The 20233-nt window shown below is 46.8% G+C and overlaps 1 protein-coding gene across 1 annotated transcript in view; it reads left to right on the forward strand.

Moving 5' to 3' along the window:
• BCR (BCR activator of RhoGEF and GTPase) overlaps positions 1-20233 on the forward strand; it is a 99172-nt gene that overhangs the window by 55440 nt on the left and 23499 nt on the right. Inside the window, exons 9-16 of the mRNA XM_083417540.1 lie at positions 9334-9455; positions 10734-10902; positions 12373-12492; positions 13913-13988; positions 15392-15496; positions 16055-16129; positions 17095-17192; positions 18956-19087. Coding sequence (XP_083273666.1) covers positions 9334-9455; positions 10734-10902; positions 12373-12492; positions 13913-13988; positions 15392-15496; positions 16055-16129; positions 17095-17192; positions 18956-19087 — 897 coding nt within the window. The remainder of the gene's footprint in view (positions 1-9333; positions 9456-10733; positions 10903-12372; positions 12493-13912; positions 13989-15391; positions 15497-16054; positions 16130-17094; positions 17193-18955; positions 19088-20233) is intronic.

Below are 20233 nucleotides of genomic sequence, written 5' to 3' on the forward strand. Positions count from 1 at the left end.
TCTTTCTTTATGTCCACTGTACTGGCTGCAAGAGAATATGTGTCTGTGAGGGTGTGGGATTGGGGCTCAACCACCATTTGGGAAGAGAATTGCACTAGTCCTGGAACCTTGAGGGCAGCCTTCCCTAACCTGGTGCCCTCCAGATGTTTTGGACTACATTTTCCACTGGCTGGGGCTGATGGGAGTCTCTCTAAGCCCTACCTGGAGATCCCAGGGATTGAACCTGAAACCTTCTGCATGCAAAGGATGTGCTCTGCCACTGAGCTATCACTCTTCCCCATTGTCATCACATTGTCCCCTCTAAGAAGTAGTATGCTGAACTAAATTCTCTTTTGTCTCACCTAGCAGGGTTCTTCTTAGGTTCTAATCTTAGGTGGCCTCTTTTGCTGCCTTCATCATCACCAGGCCTAAAATAATGTCCAGTGAAAATTCTCCCAGGTGCTTTCAGACAAACTCCCATTTTCAGAGTCATTTCTACACCCATCTTTTGGCTGATTTAGTTCTTGAACGACCTCCAGGTGGGATCGGAGGGATGTCCAAAGTGTTTCTGTATTGAATGGGCTCTTGCTCATACAAAATAACTATTGGAGCTTCATGTTTTGGACTGGATCTAGACTGGAGGGTGCTTGGGTAGATGGGAGCTTCAGCCTTCAGAGCCTCTGGGTAGTGTTTGTGCAGCTAAACCCCAGAGATCTGGGTTCCAGTCTTGGCTCAGTTAGAGAGGCTCTACGCAAGTCAGTGTGTCTCCACTATCTGTGAAATCTTGTGTATTAATGACCCTACATCGTGCAAGCAGAATCCGTGTAAATAGTGATTAATAATGGAAAGCTAGAGGCCATAGAAGGTTGCATTAAATGGGATGCTAATTGAACTGCAGCTGAAAATGCTGGCTGGAAGGGCTCTCATGTGGGAGGAGAGGGAGCCTGTTTATCTGCTAGCGTCTCAGGGTAGCACACCAGCTTTGAAGGGAGCCCTGTAGCATCCTAATGAGGTGAGGGCCAAGGCTGACTGGGAGAGAAGGGGAGGTGTTTGTATTCTCTGTGGTGAGCTGCTTCTTTGTCATTATTTACAACACTAGTAACGTCAGTGTGCCTTGAAGGGTGTGCTCTCGCTCTCTTGCTCTCGCATGTATGGAGGGTGGGCACTAGTCCTCAAAATGAGATAATTTATTTCCACGTTGCTGCAAAGCCTTCCTCCCCCCAATTTTGCTTCCCCATCTGGCCCCCGGTGCTCCTCTTCCTTTTAATCTCTGCAACTGGGGCGCATTGCTCTGCTCAGCCTTTCTGCACTGCTACTGAGCTACAGTGGGGAGCAAGGCCCGCTTCCTTTCTCGCCAGCGCTGCTTTTGCTTTCCTCTCCTTGGTGCTTTTTGAGCTGAGGGAAGGAGCCCTTCTGGTGCTTAATCTCCCCAGTGATGGCCTGCTAATTGCGGCAAGGATGCGGGTGGGTGGCAGTGCAGGCCTACAGAGCTTGCTTAAGAGCCTCAGCCCCAGAGCTTGCCTGGCTTCTCTGCAACCATTGTGTCCACTCAGTGCCATCCAGTGGCGAGAGGCCTTTGTATGCAGAGACCTTGTGGCTGAAATAGAGAAGAAGCTCCTTTACAGGTATAGAAAAATCTGCAGAAAAACCAAGGCAGCTGCCCAAGCAGAGGTGGCACCCATTGCATTAGGGCAGAATTCTTCATCGTGGAAAATGCTTAAGGCTTCTTAGTCAAACCTGCTGGGGAAGGCTTTCTTCTGCGGATCACAGAATTGTAGAGTTGGAACGGACCCTGAGGATCATCTGGTCCAACCACCTGCAATGCAGGAATCTCAAGAAAAGCATCCATGACAGATGGCCATCCAACCTCTGCTTAAAAACCTCCAACGAAGGAGAGTCCACCATGTTCCTGTTCCACTGTCGAAGTTCTTCCTGATGAATTGTGGGAATCTCCTTTCTCATAACTTGAATCTGTTGGTTCAGGTCCCAACCTCTGGAGCAGGAGAAAACCAGCTTGACCCCCTCCATGCGATGGCCCTTTAGATCTTTGAAGATGGCTACCATATCTCCTCTCCGTTCCTCTTTTCCAAGCTAAACATACCTAACTCCCTCGTTAGGTTTTCACCCCGATAAGGTTTACTTGGAAGGCATTAGAAACCAATACTTATTGGTTTGTTTTTCTGAAATATCCTAGCCATGTTGGTAACAATTCATTTTGTATATCGTGAGAAGTTGATAGTCCAAGCAATTAGGCACATTAGTAAACCAGCAAAACTGTTCTGGGCACCACGCACAGTGCAATTAACTGCACACAGAACACTTCTGTCAAACCTAATTTCAGCAGAAGGAGGGAGCCCTTTGGAGACCAGAGAAAGCCCTCTGTGGGCACATGTGCGCCCAAATTGGCAACTGCTAGCTTACATCAGGATTCTACAGGTGCAGGTAGTTGTGAAAGCACCCAGGCTGACTTGCACGGACACCTTTCCACTGAGAGCATGTGCTTTGCAAATGGGTCACTTCCGTGGTTCCTAGCCATGATAACTATGCTGTGTCTCCACAGCTGGAGGCAGCAATGCTTCTGAATCCCAGTTGCTGAAAACCACAGGAGAGGAGCGTGCTCTGGTACCCAGGTCCTGCTTGGTTGGCCACTGTGAGAACAGGATGTTGAACTAAAAACGTGTCCCAGATGTGACCTCTTTGGCTCAATCCAGCAGGCTTATGTTCTGTTGCATGTGCTGGAACTTGTGCAGTTGTCTTTTTCAGTGAGGTGATGGAATCCCACTGTGATCTGCCTGCTTTGCAGGTGGAGGCAAGAGTGGGGGGGTCTGATTGGGATGCTACAGCTGGGTTGAATATTGAACTGGCTTGTTGTTAGGGCTTCCTTTGGTCAGATTTACTTAGATACTTTTTTAGTTTGTACAACCTGATTGCAATATATAAATTTAAAAATTGAGGCAACTTACAAAAGAATATTGAATATCTACATGTAGAATAAAGCAGGGCTTTTCTGAACCTGCTGAGTTTTCTGTGCAAAAGCAAGTTGGGGGGGAGGAAGGGAGTGGCTGCACAGTCCATGTAAAAAATGCGAAGGAGCCCAAATATTTCCTTTTGAACTTTGAACTTCTCATTCTCTGCACTGCAAGCAGAATCAGGAAGGAATCTGCACCCTCTCAGTGTGTTATCGGAACAGTCAGACCTCTCCTTTCCCAGTGCTACAGCAGATTCATTTTTTGATCCTTCACTTCAAAATCCATTGTGTTCTCTCTGTCTCTTTTGGCCCTGCTTTGGGAGCCCAGTATGAAAGCTTCACTCTGCATATGCTCATAAGTCTTCTTCATGATTTATGTTCAAAGACAAAGTCTTGGCCTTGAAAAGAGGCTTCCAGGCCCTGAAGGTTGCTGCAAATCCCTGGAGGGGAAACTGCTCTTGTGCTTGAATCCTGCTTGCTGGTTTCGTGTAGGCATCTGGTTGGCTGCTGTGAGAATAAGAAGCTGAACTAGATGGGCCTTTGGCCTGATCCAGCAGGCTTTTCTTACGTTCTTATGAAGCTGTCTTCTTTCAGTGAATGGCTGCTCTTTGAGAGGCAGGAAGGATGGGCTAATTCGTCTACGTTTTGGAGGATGTTTTCATGTCAGACAGGGGACTTCAAGACATCCCCACCCTCACTGCAGGTGGGACGCAGTGTTTATTTCTTTTCCCCAACCTTACTTTTTTCTGGCTTCAAAGTCTCTCTTGGAAATGGGGCTTACTCAAGCTACAAACATGAGTCTGACCAAACTGAGGGAGGCAGTGGAAGACAGGAGTGCCTGGCGTGCTCTGGTCCAGGGGGTCACAAAGAGTCGGACACGACTCAACGACTAAACAACATTGTCCTTGTGCGAGCAGAAGGGCTAAATGCAGAGCTGCTGAGAACCGTGTTCAGGAGCACCGGACTGACGATGAAACTGCACAGCCATGCCTATCAGTTTAAAATGCAGCACTTGAAAGAGGCCTGGTGTCTTGCCAGTACTTTCTAGATGGGGTGTGGCTTACAGTCAGCCTCCTGCAATCCTCGCTGCTGAGCAAGTGGAGGCTGCATCTTTGTGGGAGCTTGAATGGAACCTTCTTGTTTGCTGGCTGGCATTGTGGGCGCCCAGTAGGTCTCCTACGGATGTTCTGGGACTTACCAGGGAGTTTGCCTCTCCTCCCCCAGCGTCCCAGGAGCGAGTCAGCAAGGCCTTTCCCTTCCTCTCTGTGTGACGTGCTGAAACCCTCCCCTCCCTCCCTCCTGGCAAGATGAGTCATGGCAGTCAAGAAGGCATGACCCCAACACTGCCTCGCAGGCTGACGGTTTGCCAGGAGCGGGAAGTCTTGATTGTTCTGCTACTGCTATCTCCTCCTCCCTCCCCCCCCCCCCAAGTCACCAGAGCATGCTCATTTCCTCACCCCACTGCTCCAGGCCCTGCAAAGAAGCACAAATGGGAGGCTGGCCTGAGGACAGCCCTGAACCACAGAGGGGATATTCCCCTGGCTCATTCCCTTGCCCTCAAATTGGCCACAATCCACTGCAAGAACTGCTGTTACCAGGCTGTCTTCTGCTTCCACCTTGGCCTGAAAGTGATAGTTTCTGATTTGTGATTCAAGGACCCGCCACCCGCTTGGGGATAAGAAAGACACATGGACACAGTATATTAGGTTAATGGGCTAATAAAGGCCACAACTTTATTGATTACAGCATGTGAGAGGTATGGGCTTAGGCATTGGATAAAACAACAGAGCGTGACTCCACCCCCTCAGGGAGGGGTGAGTCTAACAAGGGTTAACCACCAGTGGGAGGAGCCTGTTGATGCAAATACAACTGAAAGCTCCCCCTGATGTCACCAGGGGTCATGCCATGGCCCTAGCTAGCCACCAGCAAGGGCGTCGGACAGGATCCACGACCGCCGGATTCCTTTACCGGAATACCCATAAAGTGGAGGGGTAGGCGATGGCCACACCCTGCCCTCCAATACGCAAACATATTCCATTGCCTATCCACCAATACCTAAAATTTGTGACGATTTGCTACGAGGTAGGTGAAAAACCAAGTGGCCGGTGCCAGTTTGCCAGTTGGATAAAAATTCCTACCAGGCCCCTTGGACAACCAAGGCAACCAATCACAGGTCCATAGCAATGTCAAGAACCAAGCAGTGAACTAAAGGGAGGGTGGGTGGGTGATCCAAGTAAAACCAGCAGCGGAATGAAAGGGAAGTGCTACCACGGCCACATGTGATTGGCAAAACCCCGCCCCCAAGCCTCCACCTGATTGGTTGGCTACCTGGGGGTGTGGCACACCATCCAGGCCAGCTGGGCAGGGACTGGAACGCCCCCTGCCAATGCAGGAAACAGCTTCTGCTCACAACTCCTCCCCTCTGTAAGGCGGAGAGGCTTTGCCTAATGAGGAAGCCATCCTGGGTTGTTCCCCCTCACCTCTTTCATGCTTACTCACAAACTTACTCAGCTTCCTGCATGTAGGAGCCAACCTGAGTCCAGGTGGCCAGTTGTCTTGTGGCTGCATAGGTCCAAATCATGGCTTGCCACATTCTGGAAAATATCAGCAAGGAGGGCTATGGAGAACAAGTGCCTGGATACCTATGGAAGCATCCATGCATCCAGTCCTACATGCTGTATTCTGCTGAAGACCTTGCCCTAGATGTGTGCCTTGGCCCAGAGAATGACTGCGAATGCACAGCAGACCATTACTCTATTTGTCTTGTGTTGGTGCTGGGAAGAAAGCACAGCTGACCTTGCTCTGTAGGCACCTGGCAACACACCAAACCATCCTCTCCAAGGGCAACTCTCTTATTTCCAAGCAGCCACAATGGAAAGGGGCGGGAGCAGCTGGGGATTGTCAGCATTGCTGCAGCGAGTGCCGTCGAAGCACAAGAACGCATTTGCACCTCAAGATGAAAATCTGGTTGGCAGCGTGGGCTCGTTTGCCATGCCCCAGAGGAGCGGAGCTTATTTGCTGTCTCCTCCATATTCATCTGCTCCTTAAAAATATTAAATGAGGACTTTGGACTGCCAAAGAGGGGCCTTGCTTTATGGCCCTCTGCGGCTGAATCCTCCCCTTCCCCAGAAGTTGACTGCAAAGCTCACCCGTGTGTATTCGTCTGGCATCTTTAGTTCTACAGTCCTTGGGGGGAAATGAGCGCACATGGATGGCAAAGACATTAATGCAGGCTGGCATCTCTGAAGCATCTGAGTAGCAAGGGAAGCAAGGAGGCCCCTCCAAAATGGATTCTGCTTGTCCTTGACAGGGATGGAGACTGGAATTGTTTGCTAGCAAGCAGCTCCTAACCCTGAATGGACTCAGCCTTTTGTAAAAATACTTTAAGATGAGTCAGCCACAGGAGAGCCCAAGAAAGTTGTGGTAGCTTCGGTGCAAACTGTTATGTTGGAATAGACCCAGATCCAAAACATTTACTGTGGAAAGTCTAGAGAAGAAGCTCCTGCATTATATATTCTGACTTTAATACTTTAAGTATCTTTGTTCTGTGAGAATAATTCCCACTGAACCAAGAATAGTGGGGAATCTGCAACTTTTCACAAATAGGAGGGAACCTTAGAGGAAATTTGAATTACTGGCTCGAGAAAATATGTACAGATGGTGCTGTTTATATATTTGCTAATAAGGAGTGTGCTGTGAGTTGAGTTTGCAAACGACATCTGTTCTAAATGGATCTATACCCCTTAGCAGTGCTGTGTGCAATAAGAAAGCCATGGAGAACCTTTTAGTTAGCATATCCTTCCCTTCAATGACTAGTCAGCATTCTGTACCAGATACCAATATTTACATTTGCTAATAAATTGCTGTGTTTCTCTTTACCCAGCCTCTTCTGCTTTGTGCTGGTGGTAGATCTGGATACCTGCAATATTTATATTTGTCAATAAATGAGGGGTCCCCTTCCTTATCTCTTCTTTGTCCTAATAGCACTTCAGAGCATCCTGAAACCTGTATGTCCCTTAGAGAGGCTAACCCGGTGACACTTGCAGAGCTCCCCCTGAGGACAGACTTTTGGAGGGCAGGCTTTTGGAGGAAAAAAATTCATGCTTTTTTTTTTTTGGCCCACCTTGACATCCAGCCTGGAGAAGAACTTTCTAGAGTACTCTAATGCTTGCTTATAGCCTTGTAATGTTCTTGTGCATCTTAATAAAATGTATTGCCCTACACTGGCTTTGAGCTGCTAGTATAGGCAAAGCCATTTGGTTAAAAAAGGTAAGAGTTTTTGCCAGTTTGTGAAGTTGGAGAATAGTTTTATGCTGCCCTCTGCTGGCCCTTATAGTAAACTCATTGTAAAACAGCTGGAGATAATATTTGCTTTTATGAAGAACTAGGAGTTAGGTGCCCAGTTGTACCTCCTTTCTGGAAGAAAACAGAAATAACTTGGTTTTGGACAAATCCTTGGAGATCGTAGATGCTAACACTATAATTAGCCACATACCTATCCAATAAGTTTTTTTCAGAAGGGCAGAAAATGTGGGCTTCACCAAACCACACTAGCAGCAAAATCTCTGGACACTGGAATTCCCAAGCCACACTGGGTATTGCAGGCTGCGTATAGGAGGCCCTGCAGCTAGCAACACACGAGAAAGTAAGTCCTGTTCCAACAAGATACAAAAAGAAATAGGCTTTCAGGGAGTTTGGAGATCTTCCAGAAGGCCTGTCCACATATGCAGACACAAAATTTGCAGAGAGACTGTGACGGCTCCTGTTCATTGAGCATTCATTCTTAAAATGTTTGTACTGAGGTTATATGACATTATGCCAAGTGATTGTTGTACTGCTTGTTCCAGTGCATTTTCCAGTTACTCTCCTTACTGCAAAAGTCTGATTTTTTAAAAAACAAAACCCAACAGCAACAGTTTTGTTGCATAAGGGTGCTGAACACAGTTTAATTGTGCAGCCTAAATTTGCTTGTAATTTTTTAAATTTTGTCAAATAGTGACTGTCTCAGTTCTTGGGACCCTTTGCCAAATGACACCTTCAATGGAGACTGGAGACACAATGCAAAACCTAGAACCGTTCAAACCTGCCTTCTGCTTTCACTGTTAATGGCCCACCATATTCTCATGAGTCCCTTTGTGGAACTGTTGGGTTGGTATTGAAGGCCAGCCATTGTAAACTCTTTAAACTAGATGAGCTTTGGTCTATTATGCTGGTGCCCCAAGGTTAATTTCTTTGCTGTTTTCTTTGTTGTTGTGTTTTATATTCTCTTCATCTTGTGCAACTTGAAAATATCAGCAAAACACTTGCACTTCTATTCATTTGATCTTTTACCATTACTTACCTACTTCAATCCTTATTGGACTAATTAATTACTATATATTTTATCATTCACGTCTTGATAAATGGTTGAAAGGCAAATAGATACAAGGCTATCGCTGTAAATGAGTTTAGTAGATCTGGGGAGGAACCATAGGGGGCAGTTAGGGAAGGGAATTGTTTAAAGCTTGTGAAAGCCATTATTATTATTATTATTATTATTATTATTATTATTATTATTATTATTATAGAAGGACAAAACTAGCAATGCAAGGAAGTTGCAAGCTACAAGGCAGATTCCCTCCTGAAGCTGCCTGTCCTTGAATGAATTCTGATACAAACGTTGTGGTTGCCACATGGAAATGCTTCAAAATAACAGTAACTGTACATGGGAACAGTATTCCTTGCCAGCCGCTTATCGTCATGTGGAGGGTCTGTGCAAGCCAGTATCTGCCACCCTGGCATCAGAGGTTCTCACCATGTGACTGGGCTGGAAAACATAAGCCGCCTTGCGCTTTGTCAGACCCACTCAACTGCATGGACCAGTTCCTCAATTACATCCAGTTGCCCCCAACTTCTACCCTGTGCTGAATCCTTCCTTGGTCTGATCCTGTAGCTCCCTATCACATCTTTTCTCCTCCAGTTCCCCTGCACCTTTCTTTCATAGGAACATAGGAAGCTGCCTTATGCATATTCAGGTCACTGGTCCATTTAGCTTAGTATACACTGACTGGCAGTGCCTCTCCTGGGTTTCAGACGGGGCAATTCCCAGCCCTATGGGGAAATGTTGGGGTTGAACCTGGGACCTTCTGCATGCAAGGCAGATGCTCTACCACTGAGCTATGGTCATTCCCATGCCCCATCACCCACACCAACTTTTGTCCATGGGCCTTCCTTATTACAGCAAGTCTAGGGAGCTTGTCAGTGGGTCCCTGCTGGGGTATTGTGGGGAGGGCCCTCAACTGATGCCCAGACAGGCCAGCTCTTGATGCCTTGGCAGTGGCCAACATTTATCACTTATCCCAGTCTCCATTTCTGACCCTTGCCTCTCCCTTCCTTTTTTTTGGCAGCACCGTCAGCTCATGAAGGACAGTTTCATGGTGGAGCTGGTTGAAGGAGCCCGTAAGCTGCGCCATGTTTTCCTCTTCACTGATCTGTTCCTGTGTGCCAAGCTCAAGAAGCAGATTGGAGGGTGAGGCTCTCCTGGGTGGGCTCCATGGGAAGGACCATGTGTATACATTGCATAAGGGGGTGGGGAGGAAAATGTTTAAGAAGAGCTGGGCAACTGCCAGGTGCAGCAAAGGCAAAGCACCAAACTGGAGCAGAAGTGATCCTCCCAATGGAGAGGCCAGCCCTTCTTCTTCTCCAGCTCAGATGCCTCTGAACATGTGCAGGGTGCCTTTCCATTACCTCTGAGAAACTGCAGACAACCAGATTAGGAGGGAGGACTTCCACTTAAGAGGGTGCAACTGCCAAGCATGTTTGAGCTCCTCTCTTTGGTTTGGAACCTCTCAGATTGATTGCTGTCTGAGCTGCTGCATAGGGGCCTGCCCTTGGAAGCCGGAGCTGGCACAGAATCCAGCTTCTAAGTATGGCAGTGCTGGTGGTAGCACGCCATCTAGCAGAAAGAGCATACGGTCGTACCTTGATTTTCGAACAGCTTAGTTCTCGAACGTTTTGGCTCCCGAATGTCGCAAACCTGGAAGTGACTGTTCCTGTTTGCAAACTATTTTTGAAAGCCAAATGTCCGACTGGCCTTCCATGGCTTCTGATTGGCTACAGGAGCTTCCTCCAGCCAATCTGAAGCCGTGCTTTGGTTTTCAAATGTTTTGGAAGTCAAACGGACTTCTGGAACGGATTCTGTTCGACTTCCAAGGTACGACTGTATATGTCAGTCAGAGAGCCATGCACCTCCTCACACTAGCCGCTTCCATGGAAACCCAAGTTTATTTCCTTGCATTTCGACACATTTTTCCTGACTCGGGTGTTAGCATTCATCTCAGGAAAATGAACATGTGAAAGGCTTCCAAAGGCCAGATGGATTTTACAGCATTCTGGAAGGTGTTTAGGCAAGTTGTCAAAAGGAAAGATTCCTTTTGTAGTATGGGCCTGTAATGTTGGAATGCCTAAGGCAGGGAGCGGATTACCCTGGCTAAACTTTGGGGCTGCTTCAGGGAGGAGGACATCGTCCTGCAATTTTGTGGGGGCTAAGCTGCTTAAGAAGAAGAAGAGTTTGGATTTGATATCCTGCTTTATCACTACCCGAAGGAGTCTCAAAGCGGCTAACAATCTCCTTTCCCTTCCTCCCCCACAACAAACACTCTGTGAGGTGAGTGGGGCTGAGAGACTTTAGAGAAGTGTGACTGGCCCAAAGTCACCCAGCAGCTGCATGTGGAGGAGCGGGGAATCGAACCCGGTTTAAGGGGAGCAGAGGGGCAAGCTGGCTAACACTCTGCTTTCCTACTTGCAGGAAAAGCCAGCAGTATGACTGCAAATGGTACATTCCACTCTCAGACCTCAGCTTTCAAATGGTGGACGATTCAGAGGCAGTGCCGAACATCTCCCTTGTGCCAGATGAGGAGCTGGATGCTATGAAGATCAAGATTTCTCAACTGAAGAGTGACATCCAACGGGAAAAAGTAAAAGCAGAGGGGAGGAGGAGAATAAGAAATACGAATAGTGTTTGGCAGTTATATCTGTGCTACCGGCTCACATTTATGCCTCCCCCACCCCTTTTCAGGGAGCAGCTGGCAGTACTGCTACCCCACCACCAATTGCTCAGCTAAGCATTCCTGCAACAAAACAGCCTTCCCAGTCCTGCTTGGGTTGTGCTCAGCCCAGTCAGCTGGTATGAAGAGCCCCATGCACATTCCTGAACTGTACCAAAGGCAATATAGTGCGAGAGGCTTTCTGCTGTAGGAAAGATTGGCTACACTTTGAGCCAAACTCAGAATTAGGGATGGTCCACTTCGAGCATCCAGAAGAGTGAACTCTGTTTAGCTGCTGCCTCAAGCTCACATCCTTCTCACCGAATGGCTGAGTGGTGGTGGTGCTAGTAGCAGCGGCAAGAGCAGGCAATGATGAGCGTGGAGCTCTCACTGGGGGTATCCTCCACTCCTTCCCTAGCACCCATGTGAGTGAGGACTACTACGGCTGCCAGGGGAGTCCCTTTCACATGTTTGTCATTCCAGAAGCCCTGAGATGGGCAGTTTCCAGGCTGGGTTGTAGGAGCAGAGTTCTGGGTTAAGGATGTAGGTGAGGGTCACATGGGCAGGAAGCATAATGCCAGACAGAGCATAGGCACCATTATTATTATTATTACAGTGGTGCCTCTCAAGACGAAATTAATTCGTTCTGCGAGTTTCTTCGTTCTGCGAGTTTTTTCGTCTTGCGAAGCACCACTGTGTATTAACGGTTTCCCATAGGAATGCATTGGTGGTTTTTAAAAAAAGGCGCAAGACGTTTCGTCTTGCGAAGCAAGCCCATAGGGAAATCCGTCTTGCGAAGCAACTCAGAAAACGAAAAACTCTTTTGTCTTGCGAGTTTTTCGTCTTCCGAGGCATTCGTCTTGCGAGGTACCACTGTATTATTATTATTAAGCTTGTTAATTGCTTTATACAGTTAACTCAGAGCAAATGGCAAAAGGCGCAATAAAACATATGAAAAACAAAGTAATTAAAAGGTAATCAAGCCATGAAAACAATCTCTCCATCCCCTAAGAGAAGTCACACCACCCTAAAGAGCCCCCAAAGGAATACCACCAAGAGCTGCAAAGGAAAACGCACACTCAAATAGAAGAGAAACATCTTTGCGTGGTGCCGAAAATATGTCTGTGCCAGTGCTAGGCAAGCCTCCCTGGGAAGAGAATCTGATAGTTAGGGGGCTACTACTGAAAAGGCTCGTTGCTTTGTTGGCATGGGCAACTTTGCATGGGGAAAGATATTCCTTGGGGTCCTGAACCATGTAAGGCTTCATAGGTTAAAACCAGTACCCCCACCTCTGGTTTAAGGAACCTAAATATTGAGATTCTTGTGAGCCTCATGTTCCTGCATCTGTTGAGTTGTAAAAGAACCTGATTTCATTACCTCTTGGGTTTTTTCCTTCCTCAGAGGGCTAATAAGGGCAGCAAGAATATGGAGAGGTTGAAAAAGAAGCTTTCGGAGCAGGAATCCTTGCTTCTACTGATGTCTCCTAACATGGCATTCCGAGTGCATAACCGCAATGGCAAGGTGAGAGGCCTTGTGGGCATCTCAGCTCACTGGCAAAGAATGGGGTCTGAATGGGGCTGAACAGAGGAACCATGAGAGGTGGAGTTTTGTTCATGGCGTCTTGCACATGCCCCATGAAAACTGAGTGAAAAGAGCATGCCTGTTGCACACTTAGTGCTCACTACAGAAGCAGCAAAGTGAATCAATGGCTGCTTTCATTTTTTATTGTTGTTATTATTTATTAAATCTGTATACTGCCCTGCATCCGAAGATCACAGGGTGGTTCACAACAGAAAATTCACTCCCATAGTATAATGAATGCAAAAAAGACCATTATCTCTGAAGCTGAAGGCTGGCAAATTAGAACATTAAGCCCAGCTGCTGGTTAATGGCGCAGGATCTTGTGATCTTTTGGGAGCTCTTTGTAATTGAATAGAATATGGGCAGAGCTGATGGCAGGCTGTGTAAACCCTTGCAAGGGAAACAGACTCTGGATTAAATGCTCTGTGCACTTTGTACCCTCAAAGACAGATGGCTTTGTTGACGTCATGCAAGTCTTAGCTGTTAATGTTGACACTGTTTAGACCTTCACCAAGATTTTCCAAACACAGGGAACTATTTTCTTCACATGTCACGAAATATATGCATTTATATCAAAAACATTCCAACACTACCTGAAATGAACAACCTGGCTAGAAGGCAAGCGTGCAAATGGCTGGTTTCTTTTGTTTGGAAAAAAAAAAGTTCATCAGCCCAAAAAAGGAAGAACAGAAAATTATAACCAGATTCTTATTTTTTAAAGAAAAGACAAAAGACTGTGCAGCACTATGCATTTAACAGACCAACAGGTGAAAGGTTATTTTCACTGTACAATGAAGAGTACAGTGGTACCTCGGGTTAAGAACTTAATTTGTTCTGGAGGGCCATTCTTAACCTGAAACTGTTCTTAACCTGAGATACCACTTTAGCTAATGGGGCCTCCCGCTACTGCTGCGCCGCCACCACGGGATTTCTGTTCTCATCCTGAGGCAAAGTTCTTAACCCAAGGTACTATTTCTGGGTTAGTGGAGTCTGTAACCTGAAGCATCTGTAACCTGAAGCGTCTGTAACCCGAGGTACCACTGTACTGTGAATGGTCGCATATATTCCTAAGACACCAAACCTCAGGACATCATTCCCAGATGGTACAACTCAATGGCTGCTTGAGCCAAAACTTGTAGAGTAAGACACATGAAGTTGTTTTTAACTGTCCAGGAAAATGCTGTTAGTCTTGCAGAAAATTAAATAAAAATTGGGTGGCAGGGATATAGGTTGGCTGTATTATGAACTTTGTATAATCTTATTTTAGCACTTTAGATCGTTCTTTTTGTACATAATTTAGCTGTTGGATAAGGCAATATAAAATAAATAATCCTTGGGCCCTTTTTTCTCTGCCACTCAGAGTTACACATTCCTCATCTCATCTGACTACGAACGGGCAGAGTGGCGAGAGATCATCCGGGAGCAGCAGAAGAAATGTACGTGCCTATGCTCTGACTTCCCTAGGTGTGACCAACAGGCATCCTGGGCTTGGAGAAATCAGAGGGGGGATCTTGGGGCTGGCCCTTCTGCCTGTCTAAGGCTGAACATGCCACTCTTCTGTAAGAGGGTTGCCAAATGTCCCATGTGTAGATGTGCGGGCCTTTCTTGACTGTGGTCTGGGTCAGATACACATGTGTTTTTGTGAATCAGCACCTTCCAGGTGCTTCCCCTCCACTCCAGCGAGACCCCAAGGATGGGGACTCCCAGCATGCTGTCCTCATGTAGGAAGAAACTTCTACAGTTCCATGCTCAGTATTGATGCAGTGATGCTACCTAGTGCAGCCATCATTCCCGTTAAGGAGTAATAATAATAATAATAATAATTTATTATTTATACCCCGCCCATCTGGCTGGGTTTCCCCAGCCACTCTGGGCAGCTTCCAACAAAACACTAAAATACAATTACCTATTAAACATTAAAAGCTTCCCTAAACAGGGCTGCCTTTAGATGTCTTCTAAAAGTTTGGTAGTTATTTTTCTCTTTGACATCTGGTGGGAGGGCGTTCCACAGGGCTGGTGCCACTACTGAGAAGGCCCTCTGCCTGGCTCCCTGTAACTTGGCTTCTCGCAGTGAGGGAACCACCAGAAGGCCCTCGGCGCTGGACCTCAGTGTCCGGGGCTGAACGATGGGGCTGGAGACGCTCCTTCAGGTATACTGGACCGAGGCCGTTTAGGGCTTTAAAGGTCAGCACCAACACTTTGAATTGTGCTCTGAAACGTACTGGGAGCCAGTGTAGGTCTTTCAAGACCGGTGTTATATGGTCTCGGCGACCGCTCCGTCACCAGTCTAGCTGCCGCATTCTGGATTAGTTGTAGTTTCCGGGTCACCTTCAAAGGTAGCCCCCCATAGAGCGCATTGCAGTAGTCCAAGCGGGAGATAACCAAAGCATGTACCACTCTGGCGAGACAGTCCGTGGGCAGGTACGGCCTCAGCCTGTGTACCAGATGGAGCTGATAAACAGCTGCCCTGGACACAGAATTGACCTGTGCCTCCATGGACAGCTGTGAGTCCAGAATGACTCCCAGGCTGCAGGTAACTTGTTGAGGGAGATCTCAAGGTTTATTAGAAGAGGGCCTTTCCTCTGTGAGAAACGGCTTCTGCATGATTTACACGAGGGCATCCATGTGGCAGATTGTTTGGTAGGTAGGAGTTGGCTATCTGCTTGACCTTTTCTAGGATAACCCGGAATCGTATTCTATTCCCAGGATCATTCCTGAAGATCCCTTATGGATGTCTTTGTGGCAATAATACTCAAAGCAAAGAGGTCAGCATTACCGGCCTACACCTTTCTTCCCAAGTTTGCAGGAGATAAAAAGCCCATTCTCCTTTGAATTGTAGGTTTCAAAAGCTTCTCGCTGACTTCAGTGGAGCTCCAGATGCTGACAAATTCCTGTGTGAAACTTCAGACTGTGCACCACATCCCCCTCACGATAAACAAAGAAGGTGAGAACCCTGGAACCAATTGGCCTCATCTGCCATTGCTCTTGACTATCTTGCCTCCGACAGTGGGCAGCCCTCAGAGCCATGATTTCCAAGTGGTTGCTAGTGTCTAATGTGTGTGTTGGATCTATACCATTGCATATCAATAAAAGTACACAGTCCCAGTTCACTTCCCAGACATAGGCATGGAGCCAGCCACCAGCTTGAGTCATCGTAATGGTGGAAAAACAGTGTCTTAAAAAGGCAGTGGCTCACTCTCAGTCCAGAAGCCTTTTTCATGCTCCCTGGATTTTGGGATGTTGCATAGTCTAATTTCTTATGCTCAGAGCTATAAACATTATGAAACTAAATTTCCACAGATTGTAGAGCAGATCCTTTCCCCAAGCCACAATAACATACATAGAAGGTTGTTAAATCTGGGATAAATGCGCTTACAGTCTTTAAACACACACATTCACGCCACAGAAATTGAATTTAACAGATATAGGGGGATTTAATCTGTCTTTCCCATTGAACTCCCAGAGCCAGTTTAACTATCACATTTATATGTTTTTAACGCAGATGATGAGTCCCCTGGTCTCTATGGGTTCCTGAACGTCATTGTCCATTCAGCCAGCGGCTTCAAGCAGAGCTCAAGTGAGTGGTAGTTGCATGGTAGCTGTGTGTGAATGCAAAGAGCTGGATTACCATCATGCTAAGTATGATTTGGTGGTGCGGCTAGCAACCAAATGAAATTGGATTCAAGCAGGCCTCTGGTTGCCCACAGGAAGACGCTGGTGCTGCTGCCATAACAATGGAATATAATGTTATGGAAGTGGATGGGAGACCCTGAAGAGTTGCAGCCAGTCAGTGTAAACAGTCCTGAGCTAGATAGACCAAATGCTCTGTCTTGGTTTAAGGCAGCTGCTTCCTATACTCCTTTGTTGTTTGGCTTCTTGCACGGCCCAATCAATGCACTTTCTCTCTGCAGCTATATAGCTGGCACACATATGAAGGTGGTTGTCGCAGCACACCTAGTTGGCATTTTTGTGGCAGTCAGGAGAGTTGACCTTTGGAGGGCTCAAGGGATGGGTGGCCAGCTGGTGTCCCATCTGGTAAATTCAGCCTATGCCGCTGTCTGGCAGGGGGTGTATTCCTGTGTGGGGAGTCTATCCTGGAAGCCTTTTAAAATGCACAGTGGTGACAGCTTGGTGACTGACACCTGGCATGTTAGGAAGGTCTTCTACGACAGAATGAAATTTAATAAATTCTTCCATCCTTTGAGGTTGGGTTTTACAAATCAACCTTGTGGGATAATTGTCAAGAATGAGAATGAGCGCTTGCAATATAATCTTTACCTTGGAGTGGTTCTGGAACGGAGACATTTGAGGAGAGGAGAGCAGCCCTCATGCTCCAAATATCAGGTGTCAGCAGAGACCACCATGGGACTGAAGGAAGCACCCTACTCTGGGAGGTGCTCCAAAGTGTAGGTCACTGTTGCATGGACCAACCAGCAGTCAGATTGAGTGTGAGCACATGGTCTCACCCAGCTGACCAAGGAAACTGCAAGAGATGCTGGTGACCCTAACCGAGCCATTGCTTCTTTGTCTTCCTCCTCCTAGACCTCTACTGCACTTTAGAAGTAGATTCCTTTGGGTACTTCGTGAACAAGGCAAAAACGAGAGTTTACAGAGACACAGCAGAGCCCAACTGGAATGAGGTAGGCTGTAGTGGTGCTCTGGGCTTCCTCTAATCACCACCTCTCATAGAGTCTTTGACAAGAGGAGGCCAGTGGTTTGTACAGATTTAAAATGCTTTCTCCTTATGTGGTGCATCTGGGAAGCTCCTGTAGGAGATTTTTTTTGTCATGGCCTGCTAATAGGATGGGACCTTCATCTTACTTCCACTGTCTGCATACAAATGGTTCCAAGAATTAATCCCATTTGAAAAGTGGTCATAATGAAATTCAGCTGTCTAATTTGAGGGCCAAGTTTGGCAGTGCCCTTATGGTCCCCTCCCATTTGTTTCAGCAAGGCGGGGGGAGAGACGTCCTTTTGGATTTCCCCCTCTATAGGCATCAAACTGTTTTGATCTAAATCCACCTCTTTGAAAATTTAGCAGGAGAGCATGGTGAGTCTTAGATGTGAGTGCCACAGTTGCATCTTGTATGTGGAAACAGTCCCATCAGAGGAAAAAGCAGGGTATAAATAAATAGTATAAAAACAACAACAACTGACCACCACCACCATCACAACTGACTTGCAGCATTAACTGAGTGGGGAGCAAGGCCAATGCTGTGGCTTGCTTGAGAGGTTAATCTTGGGCTGTATCCCTGAGGGCTGCTTTTGAGTAACAGTGAATCAGGCAGCTCCATTGAATTTGTTTTGAATGACTTATGAAAGTGAAGGGGAAAGTAGCCAGAAGCAGAACAGTCTCTCTTTTGAGAACTGGGCAGTGGCACAGCTTGCAAGAGCAGCTGCCTCTGTTGTTGTATTTTATTCTAGTACAGCCTTCCTCATCCTGGTTCCCTGTAGGTATTATGGACTACAATTCTCATCAGCCCCAGCCACTATGGATGTTCTGTCTGGGGATGTTGGGAATTGCACTCCAAAACATTTGGAGGATGCTAAGATGGAAAAGGCTGCACTAGAGGGTTTCAGTGTTCTTATTTAGAGACCTATTACAATAGTTTAGCTCATCAAGATCTTTATTTTGTTAACGAAGTATACATGCCACTTACTCTGTAGAAAACCTCTAAGTAGTTTACAAAAGATCTTTCTTCAGGAAATAGGGAAGTTGCAGTATCTTTCCTGGCAAAGCCAAGAATTTGTCTCCCTCTGGAACAGACCCAAGGGTGTGACAGTCATCCTTCACATATGTCTTATGGTCTAGTCTTCTCAAAGGTTTTTTATGTCCACACTTTAATTGTATTTTACAATTAAATTTAATTGTATTTTACAATTGTAATTTACTTGTAATTAATTGCATTTTACAATTAATTGTATTTTTAAGTTTTTAATACCTTTCATTGTTTCATATTGCATTTTTTATTGCTGCCTTTCTTATGTTAGGGGGAGGCTCCATGAGTTTAGTTAATAAAAAGCCCACCTCCCGTTGCCAGCAAAGTGCACAACCCCCTCCTTGGGGAACTATCTTATAGATTTATAGATTATGCAGACAGAAAACAGTTTTGATTGTGCAGAAGTTCTTAGTTCTAACTCCCCAGGTGGGAAACAGAATGAGACAAAATCATCAGGGTGCCCTTTCATGATTTCCCAAGAAATCTCTGTGATGTTAGGACTTTGAGAGCTACAGCATGGGCAGCCAGTGTGGTGCCTGCCAGATGTTGTTGGACTACAGAATCTATCATCTTTGTCCACTGGCCATGCTGACTGGGGCTTATAGGAGTTGTCCAAAGCATCTAACTATCCTTGCTATGAAGAGTGAATCTCGACTAACTCAACTGCTGTTCCCCTGCTGCAGGAATTTGAGATAGAACTGGAGGGTTCACAGACACTGCGAATCTTGTGCTACGAGAAGTGTTACAACAAAACCAAGCTTACCAAAGAAGATGGAGAGACCACAGACCGAATCATGGGCAAAGGCCAAATCCAGGTGGGCTGTTGGAATATATACCTTTGTAAAGGCAAGATGGCCATGTTTCTTTAAAGGATAGGGTCAGGAACAGGTGGCCTTCCAGATGTTGGACTCCAATCCCCATTGCCCAACCTAGAATGGCTAATGGCCAGTGGTGATGGGAACATCTGGAGGGTTGCAACTTCCCCATCCCTAATTTAGACCATCATATCTGTACAGGATATCTGGGCTCCATGTGCATTGATCCACAACCCATGAAGGGCAAAATGGGAGCAGCCATGGCCACACAGAAAGGTGGTGAGAAGCCCAATGTAGTAATGCTGGCTGGGGCTGATGGGAGTTGGAGTCCAAAACTTGTGGAGGGCACCAGCTTGGGGAAGACTGCAGTAAGAAGTAAACGGAGAGGAGTGACTGAAACCAGGCTACCACCCCTGTTTGGAGGACATGCTCATCTGAATAAACTACTTACCATATTTTTCGCTCCATAAGGCTCCATAGTTTTTAGGGAGCCCCCAGCCCCCAGAACAGGTCCAAGAGTGGCGGCAAGATTGTGCGCAGCCTTGCTGCCGCTCCCGGAACTTGCGGGGCTGGGGGAGCGCTACGAAGGTTTGCAGATAGCTGCCTGAAGCCCGGGGAGCGCAGCGGGAGTTGGCACTGCACTCCCCAGGCTTCAGGCTGCTATCCACAAGCCTTTGGAGCCCGGAGGGAACTCCCGCTGCACTCCAAAGGCTTGTGGATAGCTTCCTGAAGCCTGGAGAGCGATAGGGGTTGGTGCGCAGCGACCTCTCTCGCTCTCCAGGCTTCAGCGAAAGCCTGCATTCGCTCCATAGGACGCACACACATTTCCCCTTCATTTTTGGAGGCGGAAAAGTGCGTCCTATAGAGCGAAAAATACGGTAGGTGCTTGATTAGCCTTTGGTCTTTTCAAAGCCTGCCCTTGAGAAAATCTAGATGATGTCAGACATGAAGTTTTCCATCCCTCTCTCTGCTAGAGCTGGGTATAAATTATTCTTGCTTAACTATCCAATTGTGTGTTGCTAATCCGCTATTATCTTGACTGGAAATCTCACCCTCTCACTTCTGGGATTTGTGAATCATGCAGCTCTTTGTATCGTGGTGAATGCAGTGAGCCTTCGTGACTAGAGCTAGGACTGTTTATTAGCT

Source organism: Podarcis tiliguerta, assembly GCF_965153285.1.
Source record: "Podarcis tiliguerta genome assembly, chromosome: 16".
Taxonomy (NCBI): Eukaryota; Metazoa; Chordata; class Lepidosauria; order Squamata; family Lacertidae; genus Podarcis; species Podarcis tiliguerta.